At 38.5% G+C, this 23,830-nt stretch overlaps 6 protein-coding genes and 1 long non-coding RNA gene across 8 annotated transcripts; 5 read left to right on the forward strand and 2 right to left on the reverse strand.

The window, feature by feature from the left end:
* The first annotated feature begins 16 nt into the window (after positions 1 to 16).
* LOC136251232 (pre-B-cell leukemia transcription factor 1-like) lies at positions 17 to 1,250 on the forward strand. Its single transcript, XM_066043649.1, has 2 exons — positions 17 to 385; positions 585 to 1,250. Exons 1-2 carry the CDS (start codon positions 29 to 31, stop codon positions 1,134 to 1,136), a joined length of 909 nt encoding a protein of 302 aa, XP_065899721.1. The 5' UTR covers positions 17 to 28; the 3' UTR covers positions 1,137 to 1,250.
* Positions 1,141 to 2,654, forward strand: LOC136251229 (uncharacterized). The gene is made up of 2 exons (XM_066043646.1): positions 1,141 to 1,816; positions 1,964 to 2,654. The coding sequence occupies exons 1-2, from the start codon at positions 1,271 to 1,273 to the stop codon at positions 2,525 to 2,527; spliced, it is 1,110 nt and encodes a 369-aa protein (XP_065899718.1). The 5' UTR covers positions 1,141 to 1,270; the 3' UTR covers positions 2,528 to 2,654.
* A 621-nt stretch (positions 2,655 to 3,275) lies between these two features.
* LOC136251237 (mediator of RNA polymerase II transcription subunit 7-like) lies at positions 3,276 to 6,046 on the reverse strand. Of its 2 annotated transcripts, XM_066043655.1 has the most exons (8): positions 5,981 to 6,023; positions 5,849 to 5,917; positions 5,731 to 5,797; positions 5,581 to 5,675; positions 4,677 to 4,754; positions 4,416 to 4,489; positions 4,228 to 4,363; positions 3,276 to 3,510 (listed from the first exon to the last, which is right to left on the reverse strand). In XM_066043655.1, the coding sequence occupies exons 1-8, from the start codon at positions 5,999 to 6,001 to the stop codon at positions 3,418 to 3,420; spliced, it is 633 nt and encodes a 210-aa protein (XP_065899727.1). In that variant the 5' UTR covers positions 6,002 to 6,023; the 3' UTR covers positions 3,276 to 3,417. The 2 variants fall into 2 exon arrangements, with proteins under 2 accessions (XP_065899727.1, XP_065899726.1); XM_066043654.1 differs by having other exon boundaries at positions 5,849 to 6,046.
* LOC136251234 (protein SPT2 homolog) lies at positions 6,011 to 16,237 on the forward strand. Its single transcript, XM_066043652.1, has 5 exons — positions 6,011 to 6,290; positions 6,530 to 6,671; positions 14,828 to 15,734; positions 15,969 to 16,037; positions 16,090 to 16,237. The coding sequence occupies exons 1-5, from the start codon at positions 6,231 to 6,233 to the stop codon at positions 16,169 to 16,171; spliced, it is 1,260 nt and encodes a 419-aa protein (XP_065899724.1). The 5' UTR covers positions 6,011 to 6,230; the 3' UTR covers positions 16,172 to 16,237.
* On the forward strand, positions 9,947 to 10,483 carry LOC136248610 (uncharacterized). The gene is made up of 3 exons (XR_010697776.1): positions 9,947 to 10,101; positions 10,150 to 10,194; positions 10,245 to 10,483. It is a non-coding gene; the product is annotated as an uncharacterized lncRNA (long non-coding RNA).
* On the forward strand, positions 16,229 to 19,487 carry LOC136251233 (uncharacterized). The gene is made up of 6 exons (XM_066043650.1): positions 16,229 to 16,606; positions 16,807 to 16,958; positions 17,942 to 18,033; positions 18,138 to 18,204; positions 18,317 to 18,758; positions 18,919 to 19,487. Exons 1-6 carry the CDS (start codon positions 16,363 to 16,365, stop codon positions 19,314 to 19,316), a joined length of 1,395 nt encoding a protein of 464 aa, XP_065899722.1. The 5' UTR covers positions 16,229 to 16,362; the 3' UTR covers positions 19,317 to 19,487.
* Positions 19,442 to 22,003, reverse strand: LOC136251236 (espin-like). The gene is made up of 6 exons (XM_066043653.1): positions 21,316 to 22,003; positions 20,781 to 21,005; positions 20,514 to 20,694; positions 19,894 to 19,990; positions 19,757 to 19,840; positions 19,442 to 19,706 (listed from the first exon to the last, which is right to left on the reverse strand). Exons 1-6 carry the CDS (start codon positions 21,929 to 21,931, stop codon positions 19,689 to 19,691), a joined length of 1,221 nt encoding a protein of 406 aa, XP_065899725.1. The 5' UTR covers positions 21,932 to 22,003; the 3' UTR covers positions 19,442 to 19,688.
* Positions 22,004 to 23,830: the final 1,827 nt, after the last annotated feature.

Genomic DNA, 23,830 nt, shown 5'->3' on the forward strand with positions numbered 1-23,830 from the left:
TTCATGATAGCGTCCAGTTTGACCGAAAATGGGTTCGCCTAAGAGACATTGTTCCCCAAGAAGGGGCCTACGGTCTGGTGGTAACCGGAATACACCTCCACGATTAAGGGGGCAAATCACACCACCCAAAACACCTGCCATTTGCTACCAATTGTCCACAGTACCTAAGAGTAATTCACCTTGGCGTACACAGCCTTCTTTCACATATAACTTGCGCCTGTCACCAAATTGGAAGTCTCCTTTTCTACCTCCGTCACCGCCCAACTTTCTGACCCCGCATGGCGTGGACCAGATGGCCATCCCTACAACAATAGAAGAAATGGACGTGTTTCTGAGTGCGGCATGGGTAGATGACGCTCCAGTTTCGTCTGAATATTCTAGAAAAGTGAGCACAAGAGAACTGATCTGTTGCTATAAACAAACGTCCTTGAGAGCATGTCACCTCAATAGTTGATTGCTCTATTAGATTATTTACTTTAATAGTACAATCATTAGTAGGATTAACTGTAGAAATAATATTATGTCTTCAATGCCATACAGATGTGTGGAGTATATTACCATTGTATCATGGTGTTTTTCTGTAGCTTTCTGAACTGCACAGCATTTACACCAGCAAAATGACACAGATAGACAGAAAGGAGATGGAGATGCTTGCTCAATGTCAGTGCCTCCCTACTTCAAGCAGAGGTGCTGGCAGATCATCAAACAACTACTCCATCATGGGTGCCATAATACGGTCCAACTATGCTGACGTTAAGAAAAAACTGAAGGAAGAGATTACTTCATCCATTTTGAAACTACAAGCAAAATCCTCTGCCACAAAGCACAAGCAAATTTCTGATGATGAAGCAAGTCCACAAAGGAAGGGAAAGAGTCCAAATAAGGCTAAGAAATTGCCCCAAAAGACACCTGCTGAAAAGAAACCTTTGGATACTGATGCTATCAGTATACTAAACAAATGGTTTGATGAACACGGCAACAGACCTTATCCAAACAAGAAGGAAAAGCAAGATCTTGCAAGACGTTGTAACATGACCATTAACCAGTTGTCCACATGGTTCAACAATAAACGATATCGCTCCAACTGTACCAAGACTAAGACGGGAAAGGGAAAAGGAAAGGCAACAAAGAAATGAATACATCAAAATATTTTGTCATCTTTTTTTCAATTTTTCTAACTTTCATTGTCTGTAATGCGTAAGATGACGTATGGATGCTATGTGACGCATGCGTGCCTCGTTACATAGCAATCGGGCGTCCATCAGGTTAAATGAGCTCCACTGGGAAAGGACGCCGTTCTCCTAACGGAAATTCTAATTCTCGAGGCACGACTCCACTAAACAATAGCCGTAATACACCACTAAACACACCTCCTGAGAGCCACGCCTCCTCGTGGTTCTACGATGACGTCTCCCCTTTTCCTTACGATCTACGGTGGAATTTCTCCCCCAAAACTCCTGAGAAATCTCTTCTCGACTTACTGTCTTCCTGTAAGTCACCACTTCAATTTTTCTCCCCGGGAAAGTCTCCGTTTGCGGGGCTATCTCCCTCAAACTCTCCTTTGGTGCAAAAATCACCCACAGCGTCCCGTGTAGCACTCCTGTCTCCAGAAACTCTGTCATTACTTGACCCTGTGGGAGCGAGAAGGTCTTCTCCTCAATTGCTATTATCCCCTTCCCTCTCGTCTCCAGTACATATCACTGTCCCAGCGGGTGTGGACCGCAACAATGTTCCTACCACAGCTGAAGAGATAGATGAATTTTTAGCCTCAGCGTGGAATAATGAAGAGCCTACTTCGTCTGAATACTCCAGCAAAGTGAGTCGATAAATTGAACCATATATAGATACAACAATATTTTATAAGAGTATTTATGTGAAATCAACCAGACCACTAACAAATAAACTGTGCAAGCTCATAGCTACAGTGTAAAGTTAGTTACAATACTCTTCACTCCACATGTAGTTGTCTGATCTCTTCCAATTTTACACAAGCAAGTTAACAGAAATTGATACAGCAGAGAGGAGGTCACTAGCTGATAACCTGCCTGATGGAAGCCAAGCAGGATCATCACTAAACTCCATTGATGACTGTTTCAAAGATGCTCAGATCAGGGGACATTATGATGCCGCCAGAAAGCGACTCAAAGAAGAAACTGTTCAAAGTATCTTCAGGCTAAGAGTGAAATCTCCTGCAAGACCCAACACAAGCATAAATTCCAGAGCTTGCAGGAGTAAGAGTCCACAAATGAATAATAGTTCTGCAACAGAACATGGGAGAAAAAGCCTGCATAAAAAGTCTCCAGCAAAGGGAAGAAAGCTACAAACTGACAGAAAGCCACTGGATACTGATAGTATACTGGATCAATGGTTTGAGGAGCATAGTGAGAGACCTTATCCAAACAAGAAGCAGAAAGAAGATCTTGCTAAACATTGTAACATCACCATTAAACAGGTCACCACATGGTTCAACAACAAGCGTTATCGTTCCAACTGTACAAAGACTAAGAAAGGAAAAGGAAAGAAATGAGATCAATTACATGCATGTTTCGTTTTTATTTTTTGTAACTTTGTAACCCCCACCAGTGTTAAGTATCCACCCTTTATACTGTGTGAATGAATGTATGCAGTATAATAAATATCAGTCAGTCAGAGTACACATACAGAGAGTGACTACTACTGTATGGGTGGCAATCAGTGTTACAGGGTAACAAACAGAATGCCACACATGTGCAATTCTCAAGGTAGTATTGTGAAACGCATGTCTGAAGCCATGTTACAGTTGTACATGTGTCAAAATATATTTTAATGCTGAGGCCTTGCTATAAAATTGTAGGATTGCAGTATAGTGGATCCTCAATAATACAAACATGTCAAAAGTATTTAGATAAGTGAACTACTAACTGAAATCCATTGATTCTATATAGAGAGCTCCATTTAATTACAATAGAACATATACTTCGCAATGAAATACTCTAATTGAACAGTCACTATGGCACTTGTGTTTGGGTAACAGAGGCTCAGATAACCAAGGATACACATGTTTGCCACCCAATACATAACATATGGGACATTTTTTAAGCCTCACAACTCAGGTGTTCTGGCTTGTATGAACCATTTTTTATTGAGGGTTCACACATAGAGCTTCAGCTTCTTAATATAGAGCTGACCGCTCCATTAGAGTACTTGAGTGAAACGTGTAGAGTAAATATGTATATTAATATATTAATAGAACACACTGCACAAAAACAACCCAGGTTGTCGAAAAATGAAGTGTATTTTTGCAGTGAAACTCCCAAAGGTCATTAATTACTTGCTCACAATTACCATGTAAGGTATGTACATACACAAAATGATAAGATGTAAATTTCATTGTATATTATTACTGAGGCTATTTGAAATTTGGAGTGGAACATCATTTCAAAAATGTTGATCTAAATACTGACACAATTCAATGTCATGACTACGCACCAACTGTTGTGCCATGTCCTGTGCTGAGCTGACTGACTCCACCTGTAATGAGAAACAAAATGCCGAGCATGGCCAGGTGTTTACAAGCATTGAACGGTGCTTGTGAGCTCTTGAGCCTGATACAGACATTTTGGGACCAGTTAATTGTTTTGCAGCATTATAAAGACTTCCTCTTTCAGAGGTAAGATCTGTTAGGACAAGTACTCTTGTCCTTATTGTAATTTATTTTTGTTGTTGGAGAGTTTGTTAAAAGAGGTAAAAGTCCAGGCATTTGTTTCTTATAATCTTTTCACAAACCAGCTTTAAAATTATACTACACCTTATACACTATAGTAACTGCCATTGAATTTACCAAAGTGCGTATATATTCCAAGATCCTTATCAAAACCATGTATAGCCCTCCCCTGGTCATAAGTTAGGACTACTTATATAGTTGAGACCATCTTATATTAGCCTAGCCAAAGACTGTAATCTGTTTATTTTGAAGCAGCAAACAAATTGCAACTGTAAAATTGTTATACCGTATAGAGGGAAACTTTGGCGAATAGCAAGCTAAATTGCATTTGGCAAAATAAACTTTGGCAAACTCAAGCTCAATCTATATAACTAATCTCCGGCACTACGAGTAATTGGCGGGTTAAACTTTGGCGAATTTGTAGTGAATCACCAAGTTCACCAAAGTTTCCCCCCGCCAAAGTTTCCCTCTATACGGTATTTGTCTATAGCCATGTAAATAAAATTTCATTATTCAGCACTAACTTTCTTATTTTCATCAGTTTCCATCATTTCTTCATCAGGTGGTTGTGACAGTAGTGGGTGTAACTGTTGTTCATTGAGGAAAGTGTCTGTCTCCTTGTGGCACTCTGCTAGTAAGGAATTAGCTTTCTTAATAGCTCTGTATGTGACAAGTGAAAGGGTATTAATATACCCCGGGCAAAAGTTTGTACCTGTCTAACAGCAAGATGGCATCATCTCTTTGCTTCTTCTGTCTCTCCATTATCACCTTCAAAGTTTCCCTTGCCTGAGGAAAGATGAATAATGTGCTGGAACACAAAATGTATTTTATAATACAGCATGGAATCTTCACGGGCACAAGTGGCAACTCAGGTAAGCTAAGAGAGGATATTTGGCCAGGGTTGCCCCACCCCCCCTCCTCCCCCAAACACACACACACACCTCATGAAGGTTCACAATTCATAAACACTTACTTGATGGGGTCTGTACCCATTAACTAAATGATGCATATTGACAAACAGTAGGTTGAGGTCTTGTACCTTCTTCATTCTCTACAAAATTAAGACAACCTAAATATTTGATGGTGGATTTTCTATACAACCTGAACATGCGTATTGGTCGTATTATTAACATTAGCAAGTGTGAACACACTAAATATTACATAAACTTGTTGACAAACACCATATGAAGAAGTTTGCTACATGGCATGGACATTATTTTGCTTAATCATGGAACACTGTAATTTTCACAAACTAACCTGCAGAACTAATTCACAGTGCTTTTGTTTCATTGTAACACTAATGTAGTGAAGGTTAGTCAAGTCATCAAAATAGCTCAGAGCGTCCCTTTCCAAATATCCACCATTCAACTCACCATAGAAAAAGTAAGTTATTTTCAACCTTAAAATGACGACCTTAAATTTACTCTAATTTCCTTCTGCTGTACAGTAGCTCATCTTAATCACTATTCACTGCTTTTTCCAAATCTGGTTCAGAATCTGAGGTATCTATCACATGTCGTGGGTTATTACGCCTTTTATTGCATGCCCCCGAAATGCCCAATACAAAATGTATGGGGAAATTTGCTACACCCGGTCGGTTTAGGTCATTTCGACGAGCCTAAATTTCCGTGAATTGGGCATCAGTGTACTCGCAGAGAGTTGCTCTACACGTATCAGATTCGGAAAGTTACTAAACAGACTCGAGGTAGGCGGTACACGATAATTAATTTAATTTTTAATGGTTTTTCAATCGAAATGTATTGGACATGCCTGTTCCAGCTGGCAATTTTTCCATGAACAAAACACACACACACACACACACACACACACACACACACACACACACACACACACACACACGCACACACACACTCTACCTGTGGTGATGAAGGACAGTTAATGAGCACATCTAATAATTCCAGGAAACTAATTACTATTGAGCCATTTAACTTCTTGAGCTCTTCTTTGCTATCTGTGCCAACCATCATAACACTGTACATACATGCTAAACATGATGATGCACTGACCAAACTTCTTGGGGTATATTCTCTGGAGCCCTTGGTCTTCAAGGTTTCTTAATATTGAATCATTTGTCTACAGGAATACAGTACAAATAAACTTTCTGAATTTTATGGTGTGGCTTACATCAAAAGGGGAGCCAAAGGTAGAATAGCTACCACTTATTACTGGCGGCGGAGGGGGTGCTAGTCCGGCCTGCACGTTTTCATCCGTATAGAGTTTATAAAATAGTTTCGGAGGGTCTGGAAAAGTACTCACTCCTTGCTCCGCTTCTTCCATACTGAGTAAATATACGCGCACGTTAATAATTACAGTAATACAATTCTTTGCGCGCTTGTAGAAAGTAGCTATGTTTACAGATTAGGGTATGAGGTAGACAGGACCAATGTATTATACTTTATAATTAGAGGAATACTTTAGAAATATTGTACAGTTCGTACTTTTACGTGTAGGAATGAATGGATTGTGATTTAATGGATGGCACTATTTAGAATATTAACGTATAGACATGGACTTTTCATCGCTTATGCAGCAGGCTACGGCCAACCAAGAGTACACAAAGAAAAAGGTTGGTGGTTACCTTAACCTTCTTAAGTAAAGCATGATTTACTGTGTCAAATTAATGTACGTGTCATAAAACACTCGCCATTTTACTTTGACGTTCCTGTACAGCGCTGTGGTCTGTCTCGCCACATATGCAGACAAATATGTTTAGTGTAGATGTTACGTGTCAGACAAAACATATACATTTTGTGTAGTAGTTTTATTAGTTGTGGTTTAATTAAATAATTTTGTTAAATGACGTAGTATGACGAAATAAAGAGAAATAGCAAGGAGGAGGAGGCTAGGAGAAAAGAGAGGGAACAGCTACGAAGAGAACGAGCAAAGAGGAAAATTGAACTTTCTCTAGCAGAGGAGAGAGCTAGGAAGATTAAACCACCACCACTTGGTATGTATGTGTATAACAAATGATTGTGGGATCGTTAATTTCTAGAAGAAATGTTGGTCGGTTTATTTTTAAAAAGGCACGTTCCCACAGCTGTGGGCATATGTACCTATATGAGCAAATACATTTAATTTAATGGTAAAAAAAAAGCCAGCATATGAGAATTAAAAAATAAGCCTGTGTTAAATTGTAAGTTAAGTAGTTATGTTACTGTAACTTGTAAGTTAAACAGTCATGATTTTACTTTAATTGTAATTTGTAATTTTAAGTTAAGTATAATTACAAGTAATGTAGTTTTAGGATACTAGCACAGGATGCCTGTATTCCATCAGTGTTATTTTTACATAATATAGTTAGTTTATTCCACTGTACAACCTCAATTTTGTCTGTTACTGCTTTTTACACTGTAAAGTCTTTAAATAAATAAACTTCAGCATAAGTAAGCTTTGGACTGAGTTAGTTTCTTTCCACAGGTTTAAAATACTGGTGTAGCAACTCTACAAACTTTGTGAACAACCTGCCCATTGGGCTCTTCAGGTATTTAATGGCTGAAAAACTCTGTAGCAGATCTTATAGGCTACCAGGAAAGCATATCTCTTCGGCTTGAAAGGGGTTATGTCTCTTATACACACAAGTGAAAATGATGAGGCTTTGTTGAGAAAATTTGCAGAAAAAAAAGGGGGTTATAAAACAGTTGGGAAGATACTTCTGTGTGTTTGAAGCATTTTGTTTGATAGTGTTTCCTTAGCAATGCATAGCAAACTATAAAATTTATGATTTCTTTATTTTTGATCTAATCATCTTCAGCAAGAGTACTGCGAGATTACAGAGAGCATATTTGAGGGGAGGTGAACCTAACCAATACGCTTTAATATTCTGGACTATCACAAAGAGAAATATACTAATGCTATTTGCTTAGAATGTTAATTAAAGTGTATGGTAGAAGCTGAGTGCAGTTGGAGTCTGATTTAGTGGCTCACTGCCAGAATTGAAGCTGGGTTGGGTCACGTTTAGTATGGGTCATCCAGGTCTGACCTGGCCACTGCATAGAATGTCCAAGTCTGAATAAACTAATTGAGTTTTCAATGTAGAAATATATTAATGTATCATAGTCTAGTCCTGTAGCATTCTTTTATGAGGCACACCTACTAATAGGGATTGTGTGTTGCTGTCTGTAGGTATATGTGGAGCCACACTCATTTATCAGTAGGTGTGTTGTAGTCTGTAGATATACATGAGCCATGTCCATTGTTATCTGCAGGCTTTCGTGGAGCCACGCCTACTAATTGTTTGTTTTTGTACGAGTCATAGTTTTGAAGCAGGCCAGCTTCTATTGTAGGCCACACCCACTGGCGATGCTGTCTGTGGGCATGTGTGGAGGCATGCAAGTTTATTAGTAAGGAGTAGTGAAGTATTTTATGCATGGACTTACATGCAACTACATTTGCTTGATTATCCTATTCTGTTGTCTTATAGCTACCAGTTTACTTACGCTAGCAGTGCCCTAAATCGGAGGTCTGACCTGGATTACTATCTGGCTCTGACCCAGATTGTTATACAGGTCAACATTAACCCTGCTTGCTATATAGCCAAGTGGTATATACAAAACTCTAAATATATGTGACCTGCTGAGGGAAACCCAACTAAATGCATAATTATGTTTTTGAGGTAAAATACATTAAGTAAAAATGCATACAATATCATTTTATGTATGTTTTAATTACTTCAGTAAGCAACAAAACAATACTTGAGTTAAAATGTCTAATAGACCATCAAATTTTATTTTGTTTCATTTCCGTACCATGAAACAAATGTGAGTTATGTGAGTTTGTTAACATATCGGTAAAATGTAACATTATAGTTGCTATTCTTAGCTTGAACATCCGGCCAAAGACTGCACCGTAGTGAGTCCCCCAATTCATGGTGAGCACAATGAGACAAATGCCAACTCCATAGCCTGTTGCACGGTCAATTAAATGACTGCCTACAATTTATTTTTCATATTGTTACTGTACAGATTGATTTCTTTGCTCTTCTTATTGTTTGTTGTTATAACTCCTGATGTAAGGCTGAAACTTTAGGCTTTTCCATCTAGACAACAATAGCTGTAAAAGTTTGAGAAAAATTGAGGGGTTTCGCAGGTCACACATAATTGCTATCAACATTTTATCAACACCTATGGTATGTTCACGTTGAGCTGAATCCTGAAAAACAGCTAAAAATTAAAAGTGGATTTTTTCTCAACAGAGTTAACATTTCAGCCAACCAGATGATTATTGGTAACAGCAAAGGTGTCAACAACAGACATGTACAGTTTGGCTCCATTACAAGTTCGGGAAAGGGCTGTAATGGACACTGTACTTATATGGTTTCCCCATAGGAAATGTATTGTGAAAATTTTGATTGGCCGTAAATATTATGTCAAACATTTGAACAAAAAGATTTCAAAATATTTTTAGCGGATCAAGCAGTACTACAAATGAGCCAAATTTCAAGATCATGTGTAATTGCATCCATGAGTTATTAAATGTTTTTGAGGATTCAGCTCAACGTGAACGTACTATAGTGTGTGTGCATACGTGCTTGCATGTGTAGTCATAGCAGCTTTTGTACACACACATACACACGCACACACACACCTGTCCTATTTCATTCCTGTTTAACACTGCCCGAGTGGGTCATGTGTCCCCCTGCAGGGGAAGCAAAAACATCTATGCACATAGATTACATGATCTTTTGTCCCCAAAACCAATGTTGACACTGTTCCATCATTCCATTGACTTGCCATCTCAATGGGACCTTCTGTGTCCACCACTGACTGTACATTCCACGTGCTAGTTGTTGTTTTTGCACTTTGTTATATGGTGCAACAACTATACATATTGGTGAAGGTTGAGGCCATGATACATATTGATATGAAGTGTATCATGATGTATTGAGGTGTATGGACTTTAGAAATGTACTAGATTTTAATGGCTGACATTCTCATAAATTCAAATTATTATATGTTGTAGACGCTAAAGCTAAATGATTACTTTGCATTCTAGTATCTCTCCATTTCCTAATAAGTATCAAACATCTATGTTTATACTCCATATCATAATTGTGATACAATGGAGTTTCACTGCAACTGGTCTAACCTGTCATACAAGTTTCCACACTTCCAGCTGCACTAACCTGTTGAGTTTCATTGTCTCCTAGGTAACTGTATGCAACATCTGTTTTTGGTCAACCACTATAATTACTTTTTATGAACTTGCAAATTGTGTTTTAGTTGGTCATGATTTTCATTATTGTCGTACTGAAAGTGAGTGGTATATGAAAGGTAACACATGCTGTTAAGACAATGCTTCAGTTCAGTCGTTGCCAATGTAGTGGAGCTAGCTGTTCAAAGGTGTTTTAGTTTGTTATTAAAATGTACCCCAAATTCACGGTAAACCGTCTAGGATCTCGACACTGTATGTAAATGTCTTTTACATAGCTCATCCAAAGTTCAAGTGCCTGTAAGGAGTGGTGTCACTAAATGGTTTGGTAGCTCATTAGAATTCTGTCATGTTAAAACAAAGGAAATTACAGGTAACTAGAAGCCGGACTTTAAAGCACACACTTGGGGTGTAGCCACTGCAATAACTAAAACACTCAGCTTCATCTTGGACTCTACTGGACTACTCCCCTCTAATATGCTACTGCCATGGTGATGCCTAACTAGTGCTCTTTTTGGTTTATTTAATGAAAACATTTGTTAATTAATGTTGTAACAGTATTTTTAACAGACAACCCTAGACAACATAGTTTGAAGCCAGTTCCTATTTTACAAGGAGTTTCTAAATAGAGTTTTGATCATACATTGTGTATGCCCATATTTGGATATCTTGGTTTACAAGATTATACCGTATAACCTGAAATTTTCAAAGGATGGAACTTTTGCGAATTTCACGAGCAATGATAGCTTTGTGAAAATATAATCGTGAAATGTTTCAGGTTTATACACATAGCTAGTAGCTTACCAATCCATTTTCTAGACATTCGTGAATGTAAAAAAACTTGAAAATCAGATTTTACACTGTTCTGTGAAAGTTAAAAAATTTCCCACTATACGGTAGTTGTACAGTTGAGTTTTGGAAGTGTGATTTTATTATTATTTTTATTTTTACTACAATTTACACCCAGGAGTGCATCATTATAGAGAACCCTTGTCACACTTGAATCCTTGTCCACGGGATTTAATGTGCTTCTGGTACAACCTGTACTTTCCTCTATCAGAATTAAAGAGAGCTAGACATGGTGGGGGAAGACACTTTTCTATTTAAAGTGCTGAAGAAGGCTGTACTGTATTCCCATTATCTTGTTAACCAGGTGTGCACACCCCACAATCGGCCTTGGTCAGCTGCAGGATATGCACCTGGTTACTGTAATTGTTTTGGAAAAAATGTGTGTATGTGTGATTGTGTGTGAGTCCATGTCATTTTGCCAACAGTGTTGTATCAAAACTAAGCATCCTGCATATGGCTTTGTATTACACTTTCACTAAGCTTTATGCTGAAACCGCTATTTTGAAATTCGAGTTTAACAGGTAAAAGAACACGTTGTGAACAACTTTCTTAATGGGCTATATGGGCATAATAATAGGCTTCGTCAAAGAGAAAAGGGCATGTTCCGTACTCATGTGACCGAAAATGAAGGGCAGCCTTGAGGCTTTCTCTAAAGAATTCATGTGAGAAAACACGATAGACACACTATAAAACAGTTGAGAAGATACTTCTGTGCATAATTTGCGGTTTGTTAGAGGTACACTTCCATAGCAATGTAATTACTGAAGTATAATATAATTCATGAAAAATTATGAAATACACTAAATTACAGTACTAATTATCTAGCTGGATTAATAATAGCAATAGCATGAATATAAAAATTATTGATGTGGTTGATTAATTACCTATTTAGCTAGAATGGGATGGTATTGACTGCATGGGTGCTTGGTTTTTAGAAGTAGCAACATCAACTTGTTTTTGTGAGTTGTTATCAAACACAGCTAGAATAATCATCCTGTAGGGAGTTTTTAGAATTGTTCCCAGGAGGATTAGGAGACAAACAGACTGTACTGCATGTGATGGGCTTCAACAAGTTGCTTACCCACTAAAGGAGAACAGACAAGAAGTCTGAGGGATGTTTATGCACCTCCATCTTGGTAGTTCCAGTCCTATTCAATTGGTAGTCATTTCTTAAATGTTGGGACACTTAAGCTAACATAAAAAATTTTAATCTACAAAACTTAACTGCTTAATATCACCTGTAAACAAACATTGATGCATTTCAAATTCTCATCTTGCTATGAGTTATGTATGGTGATTGATTGCCACTTTTACGTGACTTTTTGATCTGTTGATATGGAATAAACCTCTTGATTGCTTGATTCAGTTTTTGTTCCAGTCACAAGTTGAACATGCATTTTAGAAGTGATGAATGGAACCTTCTCTATAACACGCCATTTGAGACTAAGAATATGTTGCTTATAGACCTGTTGGGGCCAAAATCTTTTCAGGAGCACGTAAGCACTGCAAGATGCATCATGACACTTTGTTATAGGGTTTTCTGTAATGTCCTTGATTCAGGGAGTTTAAGAGATCTTGTGTGCCCCTTGCTATTTGAGGATTCTTATTTTGCTTTGGTAGACGTTTGAGGTGTTGAGATGGACCTATCCTATTATTCCAGTCTTGTGGTTGCACTGGGATAAACTAGTTTATCAAAATACTTGTCTAGCAAAGTGGTTTCAATTTGTGTGCACACATCTTAGACAATTTTCTATAATCCAGTCACATGCAGTACACAGGATATTGTATCATAGTTTGTATTCCATCGTAGATTTGTGTAATGTGCTCTTATGCAATTTTAAAATTCTTTAATAATCTCAGTTATCATTTGTCTGCTGTCATGTTTTACAAAGACATCTTTGATGATGCGTATAATTGCCATTTTACTGTTTTCATTGTATCAACGGATCTAAATTAAGCCATCTTCTGAGTGTACAGCTTGTTTACAAAGTGATGGGTTTACCAATATCGCTTGGTGTTTTGTAATAGTAGTAACACGGCATGAAGGCTTTGCTTGATATGTGAGCCTGACAGCCCCAGGGCCGCAGACCCGAGGGCTGATGGCATACATATCAGGCAAAGCCCGTGTTCTGCCTGTGTTACAGCTAATATGTAACACTACTTCTGATCTGTATCAGGCTAATAGCCTGAAGCTTGGGCAATCAAATCACCCAAGCCAACCACTGGCACTGGATGTATTATATTTACATGCCTTAAGGATTCGATTATGAGTCAGCAGCTGGACGTTCTGGCTACGTATGGCTATGATAAACGGACAAATCACAGAGAATTTCGGTTACCCGAGTTTAATGGTTTAATCAGTGCAATTGAATCATTTATGGAGAGTTATCTAAAGGCCTAGATGGGTAAGTTTGCTTGTAAAGTGGTTACTTCCTGTAGAGTGGTAATTTCGTGATGGGGGTGTGGTCTGTATTTGAAAACGTGTTTGGTGAATAAGCTATAGCACTAGTTGTCACTTTAGCCCAGCATTTTTCAATTCATACAGTAGTGAGGATAACAGAATGTTTTCCGTCTGCATGGTTTTTGTGGCCAAATCTAACTCATGCATACTAATCACGTGTGTATTAATCCATCCCCACCATCGATTTTGGCCTTAACGTCTATGTAATCACTGCCCAAATGTAGCCCAGGAGACTCCTTTGATCTGAGGTGTGAAAGTGTTATATTAAAAAGATAAAGCCACAATGATGTGGAATCAGCGTGGTTACTGTATATAGGCAAATATAATACCAGGCAATAAATGGCACACTAAAGAATAATATTAAAGTCGAACAGAACTTATGTAACATGTCTCGTTACATGGACAGTTAGTGGGATGAACTAGTTTGTAGGGGTGTGTTAATGGTTGCCACGGCCACACACACATTGATGTAGAGTAGTTGACATTTTAAATGAGATGTAGTCACTAGGTTACTTCACCTGTGATAGCCACCACTATCATAACTTCATTTTTAATCCTAGTTTCCTTTCCTTTGGGTGCTTAATGGAGTGGAAATGAAGAAATGAAATAGTCAAGGTAGAAGAATGTAAAACATTAAATATTCAAATGTAGGAATACAGAGAAACGATAGTTGGTTTAGAATGTATATACAGTGTGTACACAAGTTTGAGGATGGTGTGGAGGGAATGATTAGCCTACGAAAGCTAGACACCACCTTTACATGCGTAATGTGAAATGTGTGGCTTCTATGTAATCCTACAATGTCCAGTCTTTTACCTTGACAACTCAGAGTACCAATATCATTAATTAAAGTGTCATAGTACAGCTGTGTAGTGTAATATAATGGGAACTGGTGCCATAACTTTTTCTGCAGGGACCCCCTTGCTTCTGTCAGCAGTCCTGGGTAAAGTCTGTAGCTATGACAGATTTCTTTACCAGTTTTTGATTCTCTTGTTCAGAAGTGTGCCTAATGGTGATGAAGACATTTTGTTGCCAGCTTGTATGAGAATCTGTAAAAATACTTGCTGTTTAATTGTTTAATTTGATGTCAATATTTGTGTTGCCTTCAGCAAGAGAAATAAAAAATAAGGTGTCTGTGGTCGGTCACTGCCAGGCCTCATTTTGCTACAACAGTCTTCCAATTGACATTAAGTCGATATTTATCAAGACTTAAATTTGATTTACTGGAGTGATTATTTTGGTCATGTTTATGCTGTTTACACTGTAGTTACAATGTGTGTGTTGTGTGTGGGCCCTGCTGTGTAGAGGTGTAGCAACAACATGTTACATACCAGCGTATTACATGGATTTGTGTTGTACTGTTGGGACCAAGTAACTAAGTTTGTGCTGGTAATCCTTAAGTAATAATACATACAAAAGTCAAATTTGGGTGGCCATTTGTAGTAGGTAACTAAATTTACTCAAGTAACTCTTAAATAATAGATACGTGTTCAACTCTAATTTTGGGTGGCTGTTTGTAGTTTAAATTGAACATGAGTTTTTGTGATTGGTACTTTTTGTAGCTTCTCTGGTCTCTTACTGTTATTATGTAGTTTCATTTGGTTAAAATTCTCAGTCTAATTATTGTATTGTGTTTGCTGTTGTAGTTCAACCATCTGAAACCAACTCAGTGTCTTCTTCAAAGCATGCAACTAGCACATGTAAATCACATGCTGGAAAGAGTAGTAAGAAAGAGAAACCATCTTCAGTGTCCTGTGGGACTACTACAGCAGCCCACAAAACTGTTCCGCCATTGTCTGTCAAAGGTCATGCCCCAAAGCACAAAGCAAATTCAACTCCACAGCCACCTCCTCAACCCCCAAAGCAACCAGCATCCAAGCCATTAGACTTTAAACAACTTATGGAGATTGCAAGCAAACAAGGTAGCGGAAATAGGAGTAAAGAATTAGTTAAGCAGCAGTTATTAAAGCAACAGGCTAAATCATTGTCAGCAACTGTAAAAGCATCAGTGGCAACACCTACTTCTTCTAAACCAGTTAAACCAGTTGGTCATGCTGGCACTAATAAGCCACACTCAGCAGTACCCCCCAAACAGGTTTCCACCCACAAAGGTGTGGCTGGCAACAAAATCACTTCAGTATCTTTGACAAAGCAACGTCCATCTTCTGCCACTGCTGCTGCTGCTGCTACTAAGAAACTACCTGAAACTACTAAAGTGAACTGCAAGGCTAACTCCAAGCGACCTGGTGTTAAGTTAAAGACAGGATCATTCTACCAGTCATCTGCAATGGGTTCAGATTGGAGTGACATGAAAAAGACAATTAAGAGACCACAACAGCAGCAACTGCAGCAGCGTCAACTTAACGGTTTCAACATATCTGGCTCTTGGATCAATGAACTGGGTCTTAATAAATTGCCCACTGATCTTGACTCTGATTATGAAGAAGATGATGACATGTCTGATTTTGTTGCCTCCGATGACGAGGGAATAGATGAAGATTGTGAAGACTACTCTGCAGCCATTAGAGACATCTTTGGCTACGACCGAAGCAGGTAAGTAGAGTTGTCAATGCATGCATACAATGATCTCTCTCACACACACACACGCACGCACGCACGCACACACGCACACGCACACACACAAACATAATAAAAGCCTCATCTTAAACACTAAGATATGTGGTTTGCTCTGTACAAATAACAATCTAACTGGCAATTATTTGTGCACTGAAATGTTCTGCTTTTGTGTAAATGTTGTTGTATTTGGATTTATCCCCTCATTCTCAGGTTTGGCAATGATGACACTGAGGTTATGGAATCAAGCTATACACAGCAGCAGTTTGAAGAAAAACGAAGGTACGTAGATGTTGCATGTTAATATAACAGATATTCATTTGACTCTTTACAGTGCTCGCATTGGTAAGGCAGAGGATGAAGAAGATATGAAAAGAGAACTTGAAGAAATGAGAAGGAAAAAACGTAAAAAATGAAGCCAAAAATGATTGTTTTTATATGCTGTATATAATAACAAGTGATGTAATCGCTTGTGGTAAAAAGCGCACGTGCGCTAACGAGTTTAGCTTATAGATGAAAACTTAGCTATCTCAGGATGATTTACGTTTTGTGCTGTGTCAACGAACGGTGATAACTAGTTATAAGCCAGAACATTAGGACTAAGACGATGACTCGTAGAGCCAGTTGGATCGTTCTATTGGTCGTCGTGTTTGTAGTGGCGGTTGGGGGGCAAGGGGATGACTCTGATTCCCGATACAACTACGTAGAAGAGTCGTGCTATAATATGATGCCCTCGCAGATGATGGAGTCCAACATGCCCTCACAAAATGTGGAGACTTCCACGGTCCTCGCCAAATTCATGAATCGGAGCGAAGCCATGTACACTTACGAGCCTGGCCATGAATACTCAAGTAAGTGACTGTATAAACCACCTGTAATTAGCTTAATCTTCACTAACAATATTCACATCAGCCATTAATGAAATCATTTAGGATAGCTGTTTATGAACCTGCATCCATGTTAGCCTCCATACTGACACATGTGACATAGCCGGCTATTATAATCTTAAGCCTATGATGTAGTTATAGCTACCCTTGTTTGAATCTTACAGTTATTATATCAAGTGAAAAAGATGATTTTATGGGATTTATTGCAAACATGCGCCTGGCCAGTAATTCCAGCGTGATTGTGGGAACAGTGTCAGAGCCAAACAGGACCACAACTTCATCATCGGTGAAAACAATGACTTGTAATGGCAACAATGTAAGTGACACACACACACACACACACACACACACACACACACACACACACACACACACACACACACACACACACACACACACACACACACACACACACACTGTGCAGTCTTGTACACAGTTAGCTAAATGTGTTGTTGCATATGAGCATATGCATAATTGAGAGTGTTTGGGCTGTTACAAATGTGTCCATGCAATATTCCAATACTAATCAGTCCCAGATTAATTGCATGTATCCTATAGTGTATGGATTCTGCACATGTACTTTACTTTATAGGGGCATAATAATTACGTTTACCACTGGGAAATAGTAATGTATCCCTACCTGGTCATTGTAATACTATCCCTTATTGAATATCCTCCCCTATGGTGTGGTGTTACTGTAGGTTTATGGGCTTGTGTCTGTTTTAGCTATTTCCTTTCCTACCAGGGTGCAAGGATGTGGGTAAATACTTTCTACATCATGATGTGCTGAATAATGTTTACACTATCTGCAATGATTTCTTGGAATAGCAAGGTGTAAAGAAATAACTCTTCATGACTTGAGAAATCCTAGGCATCATCCTGTTTTTAATATAAGATGGGAAGGCCTACACAATGAACATATAATTATGAAACTCATAGCTACTGAATAACATTATATGAATAGCACATGCAGTCATCACAGTCTGGGCCTGTATGCAGTGTATGGTGTACAAAACACATGGATGGCTTTTATGTAGGTACACTTAGTTTCCACATATGTTTTGTAGTTATTACCCCTCCCAGCCATAGTGTCATTTATATGGTCACTATTACAGGATTAACACTGTTAAACACCAGCCCTGATTAGATAATTTGCGAGTGGAATTCCAACATGGTGACCTAGTGAGACTCATCATGGTTGGATTTGCCAACATTATGTTGAGCTCAGCCACCATGCTTGTGTTCATGCATGGGTTCTGTGGGGCTATGTGGTATTACGTGGTTTCTTTTTCATTATAGAACACTGCAACTCAGATGAGTATCACCCAACATTTCTCAGTGGAGTTTGTATGGACAGCACCACCAGACCTGAATGAGACTGTTATATTAATGTAAGTTGACATCATTATACAGTATATGTTAAAATGCAGCATGTGTATAAGCATCTGCTATGTAAATGCATGGCTGACTATATGTATAATCTTTTTATTGCCAGGTATGGAGTGTTCAAGAATCGCACAGTGTTTTGGAGCAACCTAACATCTCATTGCATTACACCTGTGGTATGTAGCTGTACCTACTGTGGCCACCATAGTGTAACTCTATACTGCATTGTTTAGTTACTGATACTGCTGCTGTGTAATCAACCACTATCACTTTTGCTGTTCTTTATAGGGTTTTGATCCATCTGTAGTAAACCAGATTTGTACTACTGTGTCTTCACTACCGTCACCTAGTACCACTTCTACAAAATCAATTAGTACTTCTCCTATCACATCTCAGTCATTGTTTTCACCATCAATGTCATCCATTGCTAGTACTATCACTACTATACAGCCTTCATCTTCATCCAGACCATCAGTGCATTTGTCAAGTGTTCCAAACTTTAATCATCACAGTTTGATAGTCTTACCTTCTGTCTCCCGAAATTTCCATTCAGCTGTGATAAGATCCACTGTCACTAAACGTACAGTAATCAGTTCAACCTTCCTTTTGTCAACAACATTTACTTTCAAGTATACAAGTGTGAGTGTGCCAGTTCAAACATCAACAAGAACAACTGATACTAGTTCGGCATTACCTATCATTCCTACAGCTGTTGTAGGCAGCAGTGACGGTATGTATATATTTTTATTGTCTTAAGATGTTTAAGTATATTGTTTTCATATATATGTTCAAGTTGTTCTGGAACATTTTAAGCACCTGTTTAGGCTACTTTTGTACATGTTTGTACATTAAGTAAAGATCCATGACCTTGTTGTTGCATTTTTGTGTAGGATCCAACAGCTTGATTGAAAATACTAGTGAAGTAATGGCAATTGGAATTGCAATTTGTTTTGTGTTGGTGCTCATCGTCCTTCAAGTTGTTATTGTATTTGTTGGCTGTGCTTACCGAAGAAGACATAAACAGTCTCGATCTCGGAGCTCATCTTTCCGCACCCTTTACAGTTTGGACACAGCTAGTGTTCGATCAGAATCCATAAGGCGATCAAATAGACTGTACTCTCGTGAGAATTGTCAGATTGATCTTAAGCTGAACATTATAGAAGTTGATGATAATGACTGTTCATCATCACCAGCACCTCGTAACCAATGCCAACCATTGAATCAATCAGAACAGTCTTGTACAGAAGTAGATGTCCATTCAACCACAAATAGCAGATCATTTCAATAGAAGTATTTTGATTTTATTTCTCAATCCAGCTACAATTCTATCATGATTTTTAACACATTTTTTGTATCTTTATATTATTTTGACCATGTCTGTTATGTATGGTTCATGTGTTGCTTGCAAATATGTTTGTTGTAATGTTATTTTATTCACTTAAAAAAGTACACCAACATACTACGTATAATGGAAGTAACTTTACATTGAACCTTGAATTAGTGCATAGTACAGTGTAACACTGGATGCCAAAAGAAAGTAGCTACTACAGCACAATATGACGTACATATGGTAACAGAATTAGCTATGCTATGAAACAGCAATTTAAATGAAATTGTGTGTTTACGATGAATGATTATGATGCCGGAAAAAATGTTCTGATTACTTTGATATTGATTCCTGAAATGAGTGAAATAAGTTACCACATCTCATGTAATTGTATTAGCTACCTTTTTCTTGAATAAGTTCCATCCCTTTTTCTTCTTCTCAGTGTCTATTTGTTTAATTCTTGCTGCCATTTTTGCATCCACATCCTGTGAAGAATTACATAATGTTGTGATGTTTGTAAAACAGTGATGATGCTTACTACAAGTGGTGTTGAATGTTTTCTCTTGTTATACATTTCTTCAGGATTTATGAGAAATTCTACACAGCGTGTGTGATTTCCCTGTTCAGCTAAGTCTCTGCAGTAACGGATGGGAAACAATTATAATCATGTTACAGACTGAAGCCCAGCATTGATTACACTGGAACCATTCAAAATATCCCCTAAAATATGAATCCCTTTATAATGATGTCACTGAACCATGGTGTTGTTATAAGTACAGGACATCATTTCAATTACTTCCAAGGTTAGGACTACATGTGCAACTGTACATGCATAATATAACAAGCCAGCCACATTAAAGTTGAAAACAACAAAATTGCACATTCGTGTGACTAACAGGGAACATGTAACTTTGGGTGTAGCTGCTAACATAAATTACTTAATATGGTACTTAGATAAAAATAATAAAAAGGGTTTGTCATCAGACATTCCCTTTACACCACAAAAACAACCACCAGGCCATTTAATGGAAATCTAGTAACCAATGTAAAGGGTTGTCAAAACAGTACATAGCAACAGGAAGGGTTGTTTATGGAACTGTTTTTGTAGTAACAAACACACAGTGAGGTATAGTTTATAAAGAGATGGTATTTATGCACCTTGGTGTTAAGCCGTCACAATCTTGAGAGTTCAGATTTACAGAATGCTCATAGAACACTTTCAAGGACTCCAGTTGGCCATGTTCTGCAGCATCATGAACTGGAGTCGCTCCAAAGTCATCTGCTTCATCCCCGGTGACCAGCGAATGATGGAGCATCCACTGTAGAATTGCCACATGACCTGCAGAAATCAATGCACATGTTTTCATAGGAAGTCCTCTGCACCGATCTATTGATTCCATTCAAAACAATACGGTGATTATGTACCTTTGGCAGCTGCAAAATGGAGGGGTGTGGCTCCATCACATGTCTTGCTGATGACAGAGCATTTAGCAGTTCTCACAAGCCAGTGTGTCACATTTACTTGACCAGTTTGTGCTGCTGCATGTAATGGGGTCATACCATCATTGGATGAACTTGTTGGATTAGCTTTGGCCATTTCTACTAGCCATTGAACACAGTGCAAGTGACCTTCTTGTGCAGCATAATATACTAGAGGTGAGAAAACCATATATCTCACAACAACAAAACAACTATCACCTATGTTAAAGAACAGAAACACCTTTGATGCAAAGTGCAGGTGTTACAATACCTCATGATTATTATTGTTCTTTGTGGTACATAATTTGTCACCATATGTGTACTATATCATACATGAAGCTACATGTAGCTTCCTCTAGCATACTGTTCTTGTTAAACATGTGGTATTGCAGGTCATATGCCTCTACAAATGACCTCTGATAAGTGCCCCATCCTGTCATGTGCAACACTTTTACCTTATACAGCCACGCCCCACTCTTACCTGGAGTCTCACCACTGTAGGTCTGTATATTTGGGTCACCATTTCCTGTTTGCATTAGTTCTTGGAGACATTCCAAGTGCCCTGAAACTGCTGCGTAATGAACTGGCGTGGCGCCGTCCAAATCTTTGTGCGCAGCAGACCCACCATTCTTTAGCATCCATGACAAGCATCCGTGGTGTCCATTGTAACAAAGAACGTGTGTCGCGGTGGCGCCACGTGCATCCTTGCTTTCTGCCATTGTACTGTCCTTCGAAAGGAGTAGCTCTAAAAATTCTGCGTTCCCATGTTTCGCTGCAACATGAATCGGCGTTGTGCCGTCTTCAGCGCTCACTTCACAGTTCTTTAAAGTGCTCATATTGCACAGTAGTGCCCTTAAGCATTGTTTATGACTCTGAGTGATGGCGCTAGTAATTGAGAAAGTGACACTCTTACATTTGTTGCACACATCGGTTAGATCTCTCAATGATATCGTTGGACGGACATGCACTTCAAGTGATCCTATAGAATCGGTGTCATCGTCGTCAGAGACTCCAGCCAAATAACTGTCCAAATCATCTAGAGCATCAGTCGCTTTCAAGCTGAGTCTGTTCTGCTTCTTCCCTTCTGGCATTGTCATAGATGCACTTTTTGTAACATAGATCAAGCCACTGCTGGGGTAATACTGTAGCTACACCCATTAAATAGGAGCACGTGATACTTGCAATGACGCAACAGTGACTACTTGACAATATTAGAGATGTGTTTGAGCCTTCTCCATTAAAGTGTATGCATGTTACTTACTGCTATAATTAAACCTTTTACAAAAACAGCATTTCAAATAGCTAAACACAAGGAAGTCTTTGCCACCTTGCTCAAACTGCATGTGGGCAGAGAAGCAAACTCAACAGAAGCAGAAAAGCACCCTGTTTCTCAACTTATAGCTACTTATATGCATTCATCTACTTTTGAGACAATCATGCAATCAGCACATTATCAGGTATTTAGTGCATCCTACCATCCTTTGTACTGACTTAAAGTACACATATTCATGCATGTAGTAACTAGTTATGTAAAATATTTATCTACCTTGTTATTTTTTACTGGGCATGCATCCGCAGGCTCAGGAACTGACAATTTAAAGCTCAATATTACATGCATGGAGCTCGCCACCAGTTAAAAACACCATGAATGCATGCGTGTGTGCATACATGTAGTATAACTAGTAGCTATACTGCTGCATACATGTAGTATAACTAGTAGCTATACTGCTATTTTTTGTCATATTTACATGTGTACGACTCACATTAATTGCCATATATAGGTCCCCAGGACTTGCTCCAATTTGCTCTGCATGCACAACTGTCAACCATGACAAGGTGAATGCCTATTTGTTGCAACACATTTTATGATTATCATTGTTATACTAACTTACTACAGAAATTCATACACTCTTCAGGTTTGCAGGTGGAGCATCCAGTAATACTGAAGTGTGTTTGCTCTAGTAATTATGTAGATATAAGATTTAGCACGGTAAGAGAGTTTAAGGCCAAACTGGCAAAAATCATAAGAGGTGATTATTTGCTTCTTCAGCAATTTAACAAGAGAATCTATATTCTCCCCCAGCCACCTATAGCTATAGCCTGTTTGTGTCCCTCCCCTTTCCAGCTCCTGGATCCGCCCTGAGATCTAAGAATGCACCCAATCTATAGCTGTATGGTATGTCAAAAGGCTACATTATATATAGCTATACAGTGCGGCAACCATGTGCAACTGCAACTCTCCTACTTTCTATTACAACTGCTGTGAAGCAACCAATACAGATTATGATGCCACATGTATGTTACATTGTATGTAGTTATCCAAAAAGCGATCAAAGAATTTAGTGTGATTACAGAGGAAAAAATGAAAATTTGAAGTAGCTAATCAAGTTGATTCTTGCATGTGGGCTATTGAGTGAAGTATAGCCCCTTAACAGCATTGCATGAGCATGCAATACATATTATATTATGTCAATAATAATAAGTAATTATTAAGATCATCAGCAGATGGCTGTGGAGTCTTTAAGCTGTTTATCAGGCTATGGGTGTGTTGAACACGCAAAATATATTCATTTTTAGAGGCGTTTAGTATACGGACGAAGATGCTGGTTAGCAGTTTGACAGTGATTCACTGTTAAAATGAAGAGTAACGACAACTCTTACAGAATTCCCATAATAGGGAGGATTAATACCCCTCAGAGTAACCATTACTCTAAAGGAGTAACACATGCTCTGAAGGTGGTGTCACTTACTATTCAGAGTAATGGCTATTATAATAACTCTTCAAAGTGAATCCTCCCTACACTGGGAACTCTTTAGAGTGGTGGTTACAGTTCATTTTTAACAGTGTTTGACTTTGGTTTCAATTGAATTTGTACCAATATTTTAGGCATTTACCCCAAATGTTCCATCCTGGATCTTCCATTGGATCTATACCTATCTGAGCAGATCCTATGCATGCAGTTAAAATGTGATAGTGTGCACGTGCTGTATGACCA

The sequence above is a fragment of the Dysidea avara genome, chromosome 3 (assembly GCF_963678975.1).
Source record: "Dysidea avara chromosome 3, odDysAvar1.4, whole genome shotgun sequence".
Lineage (NCBI taxonomy): Eukaryota > Metazoa > Porifera > Demospongiae > Dictyoceratida > Dysideidae > Dysidea > Dysidea avara.